The sequence below is a fragment of the Carya illinoinensis genome, chromosome 9 (assembly GCF_018687715.1).
Source record: "Carya illinoinensis cultivar Pawnee chromosome 9, C.illinoinensisPawnee_v1, whole genome shotgun sequence".
NCBI classification, from domain to species: domain Eukaryota; kingdom Viridiplantae; phylum Streptophyta; class Magnoliopsida; order Fagales; family Juglandaceae; genus Carya; species Carya illinoinensis.
The window spans coordinates 26698242-26712791 of NC_056760.1; the positions used below are offsets into that span (position 1 = coordinate 26698242).

Genomic DNA, 14550 nt, shown 5'->3' on the forward strand with positions numbered 1-14550 from the left:
CCCAAACACTACCAGATGAAAATACATATAACCCAAACAACAAGAAAGCAAGATCAAACAAACACACACCCCGCAACACATATATTTTACCACGCACGCCAAAACCCGTAAGGCCCACCAACCTCCATAAAGCCAAACCTCGCCATTATCCCCGATAATGGCCCAAACCACCATTTTCCCAGAAAATGGATCATAACCGAAAAACCATACCACAACCCGCTCCGTATGCACCATGATCTCCCCTAGGGATCATCCGCACACCCTGGCTCAGTGCCACACCGTAGAGAACGGCTACGCGTGCGACACCTAAACGAGCGATGCCCAGACTCGTGCCATGCACGTACCGGGCCGGGCCATCCTCTAGCCCTCGCCAGCGAAGGGCCACGGGATCGGTGAATAGAGCGATGCCTAGACTCGTGCTCCGCACGTACCGGGCTAGACCCATCCTCTAATTTCCGCTCCCGGAGTCAGTGAGTAGAGCGATGCCTAGACTCGTGCTCAGCACGTACCGGGCTAGACCCATCCTCTAATACTACTCCGTCATCGCGCAGGGCCTCAGAATCGGTGAATAGAGCGATGCCTAGACTCGTGCTCCGCACGTACCGGGCTAGACCCATCCTCTAGTACCGAACATCGTCAGCGCCCAGACGACTACTCAGGGGATGTCACTCAGTATTGACCGCTCCCGAGTGACCAGAGGAGCTCCACCGTGATAATAACCCATCACGGCTTGGGCTCGTGAGACACACGCACCCAAACGCCAAAACGCCGATAAACATGATGCACATGCACGCGATATGCAATGCACACAAATAAAATGCAACGCACACCACACGGCCCAATCGAAACAACCAATAACAACCAACCAAACAAACACTCCGTCCTCAATCCATCCGACCCCCGAAACTCCTCGGACTCAGTCCGGAATCAACAACCAACAACAAACAATTAAATAAATAATTAAATAAATAAATCAATTGAATGAGCAATATATATTAAAATCTGAAAATAGGGTTTGGAAAATACTTACAGCGCTATACGGTATTTTTAGAAAGCTCACGACGTTGCAAACGGCGGAAAAACAGCAACGTCACAGTGAAAATTCACTGTGGCCGTGGGTCCGAAAAACCCACTTTTGAACGGGGACAAACTAGGACACGAGATTGATAGGGTATAGTCTAGAGGTGGTTGTGAAGCTATAGGAAGTGACGGACGGCCGTGGGTGGCGGCGGAATGGCCGGAAATGGCCGAAAATGGCAAATCGGAAAACAAGCTCGTGGGAGCTGCTCCGGTGGTCGATGGAGGCCGGAAATGGGTGGGTTAGGACGGCAAGAGGTCGGTGATGAAGTGGTGAAGAAATGGTGGCCGGAGGTGGAGCGACGGCGGCGGATCGGAGTGAAATCCGTGCGCCCTTTGGAAGCTTTTTCCGGCCAAATGGCCGGCCGGTTGGGGGTGGTTTTCGGTGGGGAGGTGCACCGGAGGGAGGGGGAGAAAATGGGACCGGTGGGAGGTCGGGAGGTGGCCGGACGGCGCTGGGCCGGAGGAGAGAGAGAGACAACGCGGGAGAGGGAGGGAAGAGAGAGAGAGCACGGGGGGGGAAGGGGGAGCCGGTCGGGGAGAGAGAAAGGGAGGGAAAAAAAAAGGAAAAAGAAAAAGAAAAAAGAGAGGAAAAAGGAAAAAGATGTATGGAAAAGATGAGGTCCAAACCTCATTCCGGAAAGCAAAACTAACCCGCCAAAAAGATTAAAAAACCGCAAAACAACTAAATAAAACACAACATCAAATAAAATAAATTAAATTAAAAACCAACTTTAAAAACGCAAATAAATTAAAATAAATAGCTAATATATTAATTAAAATAAAAACAATTATTTCAGCGAAAATACACTAAAAAACGGGTCATCACAATGTAATTCAGATTAGATGAGAAGAAATATTTTCAATAGTAGTGAAATTTTTTAGTTAAGATGAGATGAGATGATCTGTAAAAGAGTGTGTGTTTGGATAGTGAGATGAGATAAAATAGTTTTTACTTTTTAGGATTTGATAAAGGGGTGTGTCTCACTGTTTGGATAGCAACCATAAGCTTACTATTTTACACTGTTCACTTACTATTATTCACTGTTCATTAATGTTTTGCACTATTCACATACTGTTTCTATCGGTTTGCACTTTTCATTTAAGATTTTTTTTTTTAAATTGTTTATTTCACTCTTTACTATTTATATCAGGGGATGTTTTCAAAACTTAAAACTGAAATACAAATAATGAAATGCCGTTTGGATAGGTAGCGTCTCAGTGCCGTACTGAGACGCTAAATAAGATGTATCTCATATGATCTGAGCATCCAAACTGGCCCTAAATAATTTCATTGTATATATGGTCAATGGTAATCCCTTAAATGAAAAATACATAATTAACTTATATAACTATTATATAAATAATATATTATATATAATATTTAAAAATATATATATATATTTATATATGTTCAGTTAGTCTCGGTCCAATCTAGTCTAAAAAATCACACCTTGAGAATGACCAACAAGACTATCGATCCGATCCAGTTTGGTTGTCGGTTTAATCAATTGTTTCGGTTTGGACCAATAGCCTTACAGCCCTAGACAAGAGAGAATTGGGGAGGAGAGAGTGAGCGCCAGTGTAATGTAAGAAACGGGTGAGAGAGAAAAATGAAAGTAAAAGGCAAGGAAAGAAAGGTGTCAAGCAAAGAAAGAAAATAGAACATCCGTGAGAATGGGCGAGGTACGAAAAGTTGAATGCGGGACAATGAGCAAGGAGAAAAAAGAGAGAAATTCGAACAACTGTTAAAATTTACTGATCAATGTAAGTGGAAACTGTCTCAGTCCTATAAACAAGCCTGTGGAGTATTTCTTCATTATCTGTTATTATATTATGGATCAGACTAACCATTTACTGTTGATTTTGTTTTGGATTCAAGACTAATTGTTGAAATATTAATTATTTCCATGATGTTAATTAATTGTACAAATGCTAATTTTTGAATAACAAAAAATAGTAAAAATTGGCAAACTTGTATCTCTTCTTCATTATGTACTTGGTTGAGAGGCTTATCTAAGGGATTTGCCTAACTTTACATTCATCACAAAGCCTACGGTCAGTCCTGATAAGTTTTGATGCGCATCAGTTAATAACAACCCGTGTTTAGGCTTATAGAGTCTAGAAGACAGAATCCACGGATCACCGATGCAATCATGATTTGACCATTACTGGTTACGAAGCAACTTGGGTTTTGAGAATGAGGAACCCTTTAACACCATATAAATTACTTAGGATAATTACACTTACACCCTGAACCTACAATCCCTTTCACAATATTGGATTCTGATGCATGTACGTTAATTCATCCGATATTTCAATTATAATGCGTGATTATAGACCATTTTGTATTGAGGTATGAACATGGAATGGAAATGCAGTGTACCCGGGCGTATGAAAATGAACTGAATGATAAAATTCATCATCAAGAACAAAGCGTATTCATACATATACTTACAAGCATGGAAGCCAAAAGCAACGAGTTTGATATTACATAAAACATGACATTCCAACAGAATAGTTGACATGCAAGGATGCCGCCATCTTTTGTTGGGTTATTACCTTTATTTCTCAAAAGTATAGTACTTGATATTCATCATCAGTTAATATTTTAGAAAGATGATCTAGAGAAAGAATCAGTTCTTGCGGTTTTGATGTTGCTAGATCCTTTCAATAGATCAAATGCAGTGAGAGAATATGGAAGGAGTACGACATCCATGTCCTTGCCAGCATTTTCAAGTGGACTCTGGGTCGGTTTGACCTGGATACATACAATGGAAGACAAAAAGTATTATTTAGAGCTATATGTTATTTCTGTCAATCTTACCATTCAAGAGAGAATGTTCTTTCCCCTTTGTCAATTTTTCTTCTCCTCTTTGTTTCTGTAATTTTTTGTTACTAGTAGATTGTGGGGATCATCAAACCATGTATAGGCCAAAGAGATATGATCCTATATAGATATTACATTGGCAATAAGATATGAATAGCTGAATGCAGCTAAATGGTCACTATTTAATTAGTGGCTAATTAAAATCCTAATGGATTTTTGCCCAACTTTGGCTCTGTATGGGTAAAGATGGTAGAGAAATCTACCCACCGCCCCAACAGCACTAGGATTTTGTCTTGGTCAATGAATATTCACTTCATAACCATAAATTGAGAATGTCTGAAGATCACTTTTACTTTAAGGCAATGAAAATGAAGACAATCTAAAAAGTTACCTACAAAATAGCATGTAAGCATATCTGAATACCTGGAGAAGCCCCCAAACAATTCAGAAGACATGTTTTCTAATCTACTGAAAAAGCGATTCCTGAATTACCTTCTCTGGCTCGTTGAAGGAATTCTCATCCATCAGATTACCAGAGGTGAGTTCAGTCTTGTTCGACCCGGATAACTGTATGGAGTTCGGCTCCAATCCGTCAACACTTATCTTGAGATTAACTGTGTCATTCCCAAAGTTCACAATCTGCAAAACGAAAAAAAAAAAAAAAAAAACCTCAAATTAATAGCAGTGCCACATAGATAGAAAAGCCATATTCCATTCAATTCCAAAAGCGTGTGATGCAGCTATCAAATTCAAAATAACTAAAGAGCTAGAAAAACCATTTCTCTGCCATTATCAACCACATGTATGCAATAAGACAAGATATTTGTGTACACAAGTAACCGGATAATACGCCTGAACAAATTAAAATCTGGGAAGATGTTTGAATTAGAAGGTGCTGGAAAATGGGGGTAGGAAGCATTGCGGTATAAAAATAGTAAGGTCAATTATGAGGAAGCAAACCTTTATTCTTAGGTAACTCTTGCCATCATCCGTATTATTCCACATAATTGCAGATGCAATGAGGAAAGTGGATGTATTTGTTGGGAGTGTTGAATTAAGAAAAGTTGCTGAACTAGACTCCCTGAAAAACTGTTGCGCCCAGTAGCTTGGTGTTCCATATAGCTGTGAAGAGTTAAAGACAACTGCATCTGGACTCGCCCTTAATAGAAAGTTTTTCAATCTCAGTATAAAAATTATATTAGGTGGAATTTTCACTTTCAAAGTAAAATATATGGAAAATTATTTCATGATAAAATTTTGAGAGAAATTACCTCCTGTCATTGTCATTCACAAAAAGTGATGCGTGGCTTGCCATGCTAACTACATCACTGCATTGAAGAAAGAAATGGAAGCCCTTAGCAGCTATTCTTTCTGATTGGTGTTAAAAATTTTACAAATATAGAAGCTAATTAATTGCAAAAGAAATTGAAGATCAAGATCCTTAATTTATGCACACAAACGCATCTGACTCAAGGATTTAGGGATGTTTGAGAGACCTAGCATTGTCAATTTCGAAAAATTTATGCAAATCAAAGCAGTTTATATACCCTACTTAGTATTAATTTGTTAAACTAAATGGGTATAGGTTTCCATTTTACGTTTTTTCCCTTTCTTATATACTTTTACCATTTGCTTTCTTTTTCACTAAACTAGAGACCTGATTAGAAGCTAATATTTTCATTGTTCTGCAGCTTGTACATATCGCACACATCTCCTTGGCATGAATTTATAACTACATAAAGGCTCAGGCTCAAATCACTAGCTTGGTTGGCAAAGCATGAACAGACACAGAAGAGGAAAGGCCAAACACTGTGTTTGGCCTAATGGCAAGAACCCCTACAAAATGTGGGCTCCACATCGGATGTATTCATAATGGTTCTTCACCCAGCACTCCTATCTGGTTGTGCAGGGGAGCCTTTTGGATTCCCACTTTCCTCAACAAAAGGAAAAGCAAACGACAGTAATAGCAGCGATGGGAAAGGCCAATAACCAGCGAGGTAGTAGATTTCTAAAAGGACCTTACAAAACATCTTTACAAACTGATGTAACTCAATGTAAGATATCAGATCTACTTCACAGTAAAAAGAGCTTTACAATCTAACATACTAAATCAAGCCACATCAATTTTTTGGTATACTTTTGTAGAATATCTTTTAAACCACTCATTTCTCATAATGAGCCAACCGTGTGTGCCTTCATTAGGAGAGGGGGTCCCCGCCATACACCATTGTTTGAAGCCATATCATCCATTAATTTGCAGCTATCATTTTTATATCACACCCTCTACACTATCACACCAATCTATTGTCTTTTGGGTGGCACCCTTTGTTTAAATCAAATAACTCTTTTGTTAGCAGATGCCTTTGTTGCACACGATCAGACCATCTTACATGACATCATTCTTGCTACTAAAGCTTTAGGATGGGCTTTTATTTCCCTTTTAACCAAAAACTTGATATGTTCAATATTATAGAGTAAAAATGTTGAAGGAAACTTGGGGGAAAATGAAGAAAGGTCCATGCATAGAGAAGATAAATTAGGAAAATATACGGAACATTTTGAAGGAGACCTCAAGGAGAATATAAAATGCAAACAAGTTCATTATTTTTGTTTTGATAGGTAAACAAAATTTTATTGATCATGAGAAGCAAAAAAGTTCATTATTAATGTCATTTCTCTAAGAAAAATAATTTATTTACATTAATTTGCCTTATTTACATCCCCATATAAGACAATGGATTTCTTATCATAGTTAATGTTCCCCCTTATTTTCATTTTACCACAAAAACTATCAAGGTATTGACCATTCAAAATCTCGCTCCATCGTATATCAAAGTGGCCTATTCTCAATATTTGAGTACAATTAAGTTAATAAGATTAAGAACTGTTTGCTATTAATGAATGGGAATAACATATTCAGGTGACAATAAGCTTGCAAAACTTGTATTGCCTGTGGTGCAGTTCGTGAGTACATCATATGTGTCGCCATTTTTAACTAGAAATTACCTCTTCCATGATCAAGATGAATCTATTTGTAGCTTAATCAGATCACCACTAGCTATGGACTATAAGTTTGCAAGTCATTAGCAATTATAACATCAGTGGATACTGGGCTAATCTTGTTAAACACATCTGAATCATGTTCTTAATGACTTCAGAGCTACATACAATTCATGTCAGGAGATATTTACGAACTCACATAAAAAGATATGCCCAGGGAATAAATGTTCATATGAGAAAATAAACATTTTTTTAATAATAATGCACATGTTTAATTGGCTTTTAGAACACAATTCTAACTTTAGATTAAGCAAACAACTAGGGAAAACTCAGCATCTTCCGATCATGATTCCCTCCCCTAAAGAACGCTTTGGAGGAAAATTGAATCGTCAAAGTTGGGCTGAATTGAAATAATTGCAAGCACAACTTCACAGTAAGCAAGTTCAAAAATTAAATCAAACCTGTTCTTTTCAATTCCAATAAGGAATGCAGCCTCGGCCAGTGCTGCTAAAAGAGTTCCTTTGCCAGCATCTTTCCCAGTTACAACATACTCACTTACAAAAGCCTGATACATATCAATGGAAACCCTTTAAGCATTTGATCAAATGCATATATTATATAATACAAGGAAACCATCACACCTTTGGACCGTCACGTGATGCAGAATCGAACTGATGAGCCTTCGAAAACATGTCCTTGGCAGATGTATTAACCTAACCAAAACACTAGAGTTAGACGATTTTGTCCCTCGTGGCCCAACAAAGGAAAAAAGGCATTCATATCATAAGACATAAAAAGATCATTGAAATGGCTCCATTGACATATCAATACAAGAAATGAAGATGAGAATTTTACATGATAATCATACAAATCCGCAGGGTGATTTTGAGAAAACTTGTCACAATTTGTGATAATTTTGATGTCTGGATAAGCCTTCTTTATGGCATCATGGAACTTGAGGTAATTTCCTGGTCAATGAACAATAAAAGAATAAACAAAAGAAGACAAAGAGTAAAGTCATAAATCAGATGCATCACTCAGAATCTGTATTGCAGTGACAATTTGTTTTTTCTTCTGAATCCTCTGGTTTCTAAATTTTTTTTTGGAAGGAATAATGGTTATTGCAACAACTAAATTATAGCACACATGCAGTCAGTCAAAATAAGCAAGCAGTACAATTCACAACCCACTTGGAAACCATAGTTAAAAGTGTTTTTCTGGAAGCACTCAGTTTTTGGTGCGCATAAGTACAAAGGAAAAACAAATACATCCATCTAGCATTTCAAGAATTCAGGTGCCATATCTTCCCATGGCTAACTTTCCAGTGAGGCAAGTAAAATATGAAAACAACTACATTAAATGATGAGAGGTTTTAAAGGTGATGTGTTGCTAACAGAAGCTTAAATGACAAGAGAGAAACTTCATTCAAAAAAATGCTTTTACAGGAATGAAGCATCGTGGAGGGAAAGAAAGCTGAAATGAAACCATTCTATTTGTTAAATAATAACTAAGAAAATAATAATATAGCATCAAAACATAAATGGAAACCTTGATAATTCTTTTTCCCGCAATCCTCATTCCCAAGTGCAACATGTCTCAAGTCAAAAGGTTTTGGATGTCCCATTGCAGCTCGCATAGAACCCCATGTAGAGTAAGAATCACCTCTAGCAAACTCAATACTATCGAGGGCTTCCTGTAATCAAGTCATTTATCATCAAAGAATAAAAATATTGACATTTTAGCACCAAAAAGTGAGGCTGAGTTGTACAGAACATGAATTGATCTATGAAACTCTGTTATGGTAAAGGGTGATTGAGTATCAACTTGATCAACTTAATGTAACAGGAAACAAAAATCTCACATACTTGCACAAAAGGCCTGATGTTGGAAGTACTAACTTGATCATTATGACTAATACCTGTACAATTGTTTGATTAGATACAGTAACAAAACATATATTATTCAATTGCTAGATTTAAGATTGAAAGAAAAAAAAGTTAGAATCACAAGCACTGGAGAAGTACCATTATTTAACACCCATACTGGCAATGCACCTAGGTCCTCTGTTAGCTGCAGAAAAGAAAAAATCATGTATTAAAAATCTGCTCAAGAATCCTATAATGGAACATTCTCAGGTGATTAGCAATGCTAACACTCCACGCCCAAAATTAATGAAAATGCCTACTTGGAGAAACTCAAAGTAACCAAGTCCATCATCTGTCCAGTACATCCAAACATCACCAAAGTGCCCTGGTCTCTCCTGCCAGCGTCCAATGGTTGCTTTCCAATGAAATGCATTTTTTAACCATTCACCTTCAACAAAGCAGCCACCTGATGCAACAAAATTTGGAGGGCAAACATCATTAGTTGGTTAGTAACTTCTTAGGAATAAAACAATATTTATGTAATAACAATGAAACTATTATGTCAACCCTTGCTCAGTCAATTAACAAACAGAACAAACCTGATGTACATGCCAAAATTTACAGCACCTTTATAACCATTTTGAAGCTGCTGTTTCTTTATTGATGGGGCGCAGTTGGAGGTAGTGTTGGGAACAAATATATAGAGGATAGAATATGACCGATCCAAAGGTTTCATGAGTGTCTTGCTCATTTTCTCACGGAAGTTCTTGGACAAATTTATGATTAATATTGGAAAAGCAATCAAATGTATGAAGAAAAACAAAAATGGGGAAGAACACAGTATAACAAATAAATAATAACAACAGCTTTAGATTGAAAGTTGCGAGCATCTATAAAACTTAAGAAAGACTTCAAAGAGGCAAAAAAAAAAAGGGTGAACTAAGACCCGTCGAACAAAACTGCATGAAATGTCACTTGAGTTCACTCATGGATTCTCCACACCATCAAAAGCACTCCTACTAAGTAATATACCATATAGTCTTGGATCAAGAAGAGAAAATGTTGATAAAAACAAGGATTAAAAAACAATGAATGACCATTTGCCTAAAGGGAAGATGTAGATAAAGTATTATGGAAATATAAGCTTCAGCATCACAATATTACTCTCAGAAGCCTGTATAATGCAGTCTAAATGTTCCTAAGAATAACTAATACAATCTGAATTGAGAATTCTCAACACATACAATTTATGCTTGTTAAGATATAATATAAATTATAGAATCTACCTCTCCCCATTAGCTTAACCTTTTGGGATAAGTAGTAACTTCATATGGTATTGGAGTAGAAGTCCTGGGTTCGAACCCTGACTCTGCACACATTGGGCCACCCATTTAGGGAAATTCTGGCCCATGCGTGAGAGGGCGTGTTAAAATATAAAATAAATAATCAAATCTACCTCTTCCTATCAGCTTAAGCTTTTGAGACAAGTAATGAATTCACAATGCTCACCTGGAAATCTGATAAATTTTGGTTTGAGTTCTGCCAGCATTTCAGCAAGCTCACTTCGGAAACCATGTTCCTGTGCCAAGACAGATTTTGTTGAAGACTAACAAGACCTAAAAGGAATGCATGTACCAAGCCATAACAAGAGACTCTCGGTGAGCATTAGGGTAATGCAGCAGATAATTAACACTTGCACTGACTGCAAGAGACTTGTTACATTCTGAAAAGACAGATGTTGGAAACAATTTCATTTGTGTAGGATTTCCATTTTCGTAAATTATCAGACTACCCTATTCCAAATATTCTTGTTTTTAGCAAGGAGTAGACAGTCAAGAAGTCGAGATCATGCCAGATGACTTCACCATAAATTCCATATCCAGATTAATGATTGATTATCGAGTCAAGGGGGTCGTAAATGAAGAACGAATCATCTTAAACCATCTTATATTCAAAAAAAATTCTTAATGTATATATTTTCAGAATCAAGATTTACATACTATAAGATGCATGCCATGCATCAGGCATAATAAACACTAGGGTACGTGTATAAACTCCACTTCATGGTATGGGATATGGATAATGGGAAGAAAAGGATAGCTCACATGCAAAATCCATCGACACCGCATCACATAAGATGGACAGTAAATTCACTGATTATCCCTCAAGAAGGCATTCAAATGCATTCATTAATAAACTTCTATCATAACCGTTTTACGTGTACATGAATAATCTATCTTATATATGTAAATAAACCACAGTTTGAGTGCATGCATACCTCACGTAACGACCATACATGACTTCAGAAAGAAAAAAATACCTTATATGTATCCACGGGCATAGCTGACACTTGGTCAAACCAAATGACTCCTTTACTGGTTGTAGTCAATTGAAGTCTTGAATTAGGATTTGTGGCGTTGGCTTCCAACTGGAACTCCATCTTTGTCCAATTTGAGACTTCAGAAGCAGAAGCTCTGAGTTGCAGTCAAATGTATTTCAAAGGATGCATGAGCACTGTTTGTTTAGATAATATTTACAGAACACTGAAAGAATGTACAAATGGTGCTCACATTATGTCATGAGTTGCCAGTGTCTCCAAGCCATTTGGGCCCGTCAATGAGACAGATACATTAATTGCTCCTAATGAACGAACATACAGAACCACTTTGTATTTCTTTCCTTTCACAATATTCTGAAAGAATAAAAAAAATAAAAAAAATAAAAAAAAAAGAAAAGAAAGAGTGAGTTTGTCACAAATCGGAAATTTGAAAGAACAACTTAGTGTCAAATGGATTCAATGATCCTTTCAGAGGATTTTCTCCCATTTTATAGAACAAATTTACATGGCTATATACTGTCTATTTTGAACGGGAATACCACCTAACATATGATTCCTTCAATTACGTCTGATGCTTGACAGCACTGTGTGTAGCACCACCTAACATGTGAGGCCCTAAATTACGCCTGATATTTAGCAGTATCATGTGTAGCCTATAATCTAAAATACTACAACTATACAATATTACAAATAAGGAGAGGACTGCTGTATGTTGACACTTAGCAGAATTATAATGATGCAGGATGTAGCATCTTGTTGCCTAGGCACCTAAAAATCCTAAAACCCACATGGACGGTAAACTGTGTTCTAACATTCAAGATTTTCTCCAAAAAATAAAAATTACGTTCCCTGCACACGGGATTCAAGGTTTCCACTATTCAAGATAAGGTAGAGAGAGAGAGAGAGAGAGAGAGAGAAACATCATGCAAATTAGTGACCTTGTCGTAGAAAAAGTGTCAACTTACCATGCCCCAGAAGCCCGGGTTATAAATACCAACTCCCCCAGCAGGACAGATATTGGTACCATCTGTGTCACATAGTACCTCCATTCGGAGTGCAACCTTATTGCGCTCAAAACAAGATGAGTCGTCAGTGGACAGTGTAAGCGCTGAGTACTCATCCCCAATAATAGACCAAGGGTCAATGTTTGAGGGGATATTAGGTCCTCCAGCTTCAAAACCTGGAAAAGAAACTTTATGAGTATCCCTAACACTAAAATATAAAGATGGGATCTTGCATTTCAAAAGCTGGTTGTAGTCTGTAGAAGACAATATGAAAGCCATAATATTTATAGGAAAGTTCAACAAGCGCTTTTCTTTTTTGGACACCAATGCTAAACCAACAGCCACATGGATAGTTGGATCCTAAATATAACCTTAAGAATATCAAAATTATAATATAAATGTTTTAAAAATCTCAGTACTGGGGACTAGCACATATTGAAACGCTGATTCCACTGGGTCTCTCTCTCTCTCTCTCTCTGTGAATTTCAATAGATGAAGTTTGCAATCTAATGAAGCATGTCAAAATCTTCTTTTACGATTGTAAGGGTGATCTAGTATTTCAATTTGAACACACAAATGCCAGAAATCAAACAGAAATTAAAACTCGATTTCTTCTTCAGCAAACTCTTTTGTACATTGGAAGTTCAGAGTATTTAGAAATGACCTCTGTTGCTCACAAGCTCTGCCCACAACCCTCCAGCACCAGCATGGTTAATCTCCTGCAGAAAAGTATTTGAGAGAATGAATATTCACCCTAGTCACAAATTGTTATTATACACCCAACCATTGAAGATTCATCATACACATCACGAGGGCTCCCAAATGCCATACTAGTTCAAACCATTTAGCTTTAGAGACATTTCATAAGATTGACATCAAATAAAGCATGGCTAATCTGATCAATCACGGAATTCCTCACTTTTTAAGAATGCAATTATATTATTGTGTTCATGTGCATATGAATAAATGAAAATAATCTGTACAGGCCTACTGCATGCAAGTTCAACACAAGTTTTTGGAAAATAGTGGGACCCAATTGAAAAACTTCAATTTTTCATGGTGGGTCCATTTTTTTCCAAAGAACCTGTGCGGAGACCATAGGGTTTGCGCACAATTGCACGTGTAAAAACTTGAAGCCAACAAAGTTACACAACATAGACTGCATCTAGAGCACAAGCAGGAATTCAATATAAAAAATGCGAAAACGATTTAAAAAACAAAAGCAAAAGGCAAGCAATAGAGACAACAACATGCAAGAAACTCAATCAGCGTTGAAGAGGATGTTCATAATTCCAGGTCGATAACTAACCTCAAAAAATATTCCAAAAAGTGTTTCGGGTATTGGCCGTCCCAATGCTTCAGAAGCATTTACAAGAAGAAATGCTGTTTGGTTGGTGTCATCTCCAATAGAAAGACATTGAGGCACAAGCAAACTCCCAATGAAAATACAAAGCAGAAGAACACTGTAAGGAACCTTGCAAGAACCCATCTTCTCCTCAACACATCTACTCTATTGACAACCTTATGAAGAGAAAGGAGCTTATTCAGTTATATTCTGAGGAATTCAACAGAAAAAGTAGATAGATTGATAAGCAACACTGGACTGACACCTCACAAATTTAGTTGAAAGCGAAATTTAACAGCTGAGAGTCTTGAGAGCGAGGAGTGACAACAGTGTTGTTGGAAGTGGGAGATTCACTGTTTTTTTTGTCTCTGCCGGAGTTTATTACAACATGAGCATTTTATAGTTGGGTTCAGAAAGAGTCTTTGCCTTGCTTTCACGTAAGCAGCTACTTTTCGGGCAGAGGATTTCAAGCTACAGCGACTTCCTCGTTTGGTTGGCGGGCCCTGTTTGCACAGTAATACTATATAAAATGAATTTAGATCAAAATTAAAAATTAAATAAAATATTATTTTTAATATTATTATTATTTTAAAATTTTAAAAATTTAAATTTTATGTAAAAATTTTAAAAAATTGTAATGATGAAATGAGATGATTTTTCAATCTAAACGATCTCGTTTTCTAATTTTAGTCTATTTAGGCTTGGTTTGAATAATAAGTAAAAATGAGATAAATTGAAATAATTTATGACTAGTAATGTAATATTTGAGTTGAAATGAGATTAATTAAAAACTATTTAAGTTATAATATTTGACAGAATTTCAGAAATAAAAGATAAAAAATTGAATAAAAATATTATAAAGTTAAAATATTTTTATAATATTATTTTTATTTTAAAATTTGAACTAATATTTATTCCAAAATATTATTCCTACATTTTTCACAATAATTTAAATGAAAATTAAATTATTAGTTAACATATAATTAGTGTAGTTACAAAATATGAAAATAAAAATATTATTATTAAAAAAATAATATTATATTTTCATTTTGACTAATTAAATATGAGGTTATGGCTTGAATGGTTTTGGA

The 14550-nt window shown here is 36.6% G+C and overlaps 1 protein-coding gene across 2 annotated transcripts; it reads right to left on the minus strand.

Annotated features, from left to right (window-relative positions):
• Positions 1 to 3511: 3511 nt before the first annotated feature.
• Positions 3512 to 13847, minus strand: LOC122275217 (alpha-L-arabinofuranosidase 1-like). Of its 2 annotated transcripts, XM_043084199.1 has the most exons (18): positions 13725 to 13847; positions 13424 to 13635; positions 12779 to 12833; positions 12076 to 12290; positions 11343 to 11464; positions 11093 to 11246; positions 10282 to 10351; positions 9093 to 9238; positions 8932 to 8977; positions 8773 to 8825; positions 8456 to 8600; positions 7763 to 7875; positions 7549 to 7620; positions 7369 to 7472; positions 5179 to 5235; positions 4868 to 5066; positions 4400 to 4546; positions 3512 to 3838 (listed from the first exon to the last, which is right to left on the minus strand). In XM_043084199.1, exons 2-18 carry the CDS (start codon positions 13601 to 13603, stop codon positions 3689 to 3691), a joined length of 2028 nt encoding a protein of 675 aa, XP_042940133.1. In that variant the 5' UTR covers positions 13604 to 13635; positions 13725 to 13847; the 3' UTR covers positions 3512 to 3688. The 2 variants fall into 2 exon arrangements, with proteins under 2 accessions (XP_042940133.1, XP_042940132.1); XM_043084198.1 differs by having other exon boundaries at positions 13424 to 13815.
• Between the last annotated feature and the right edge of the window lie 703 nt (positions 13848 to 14550).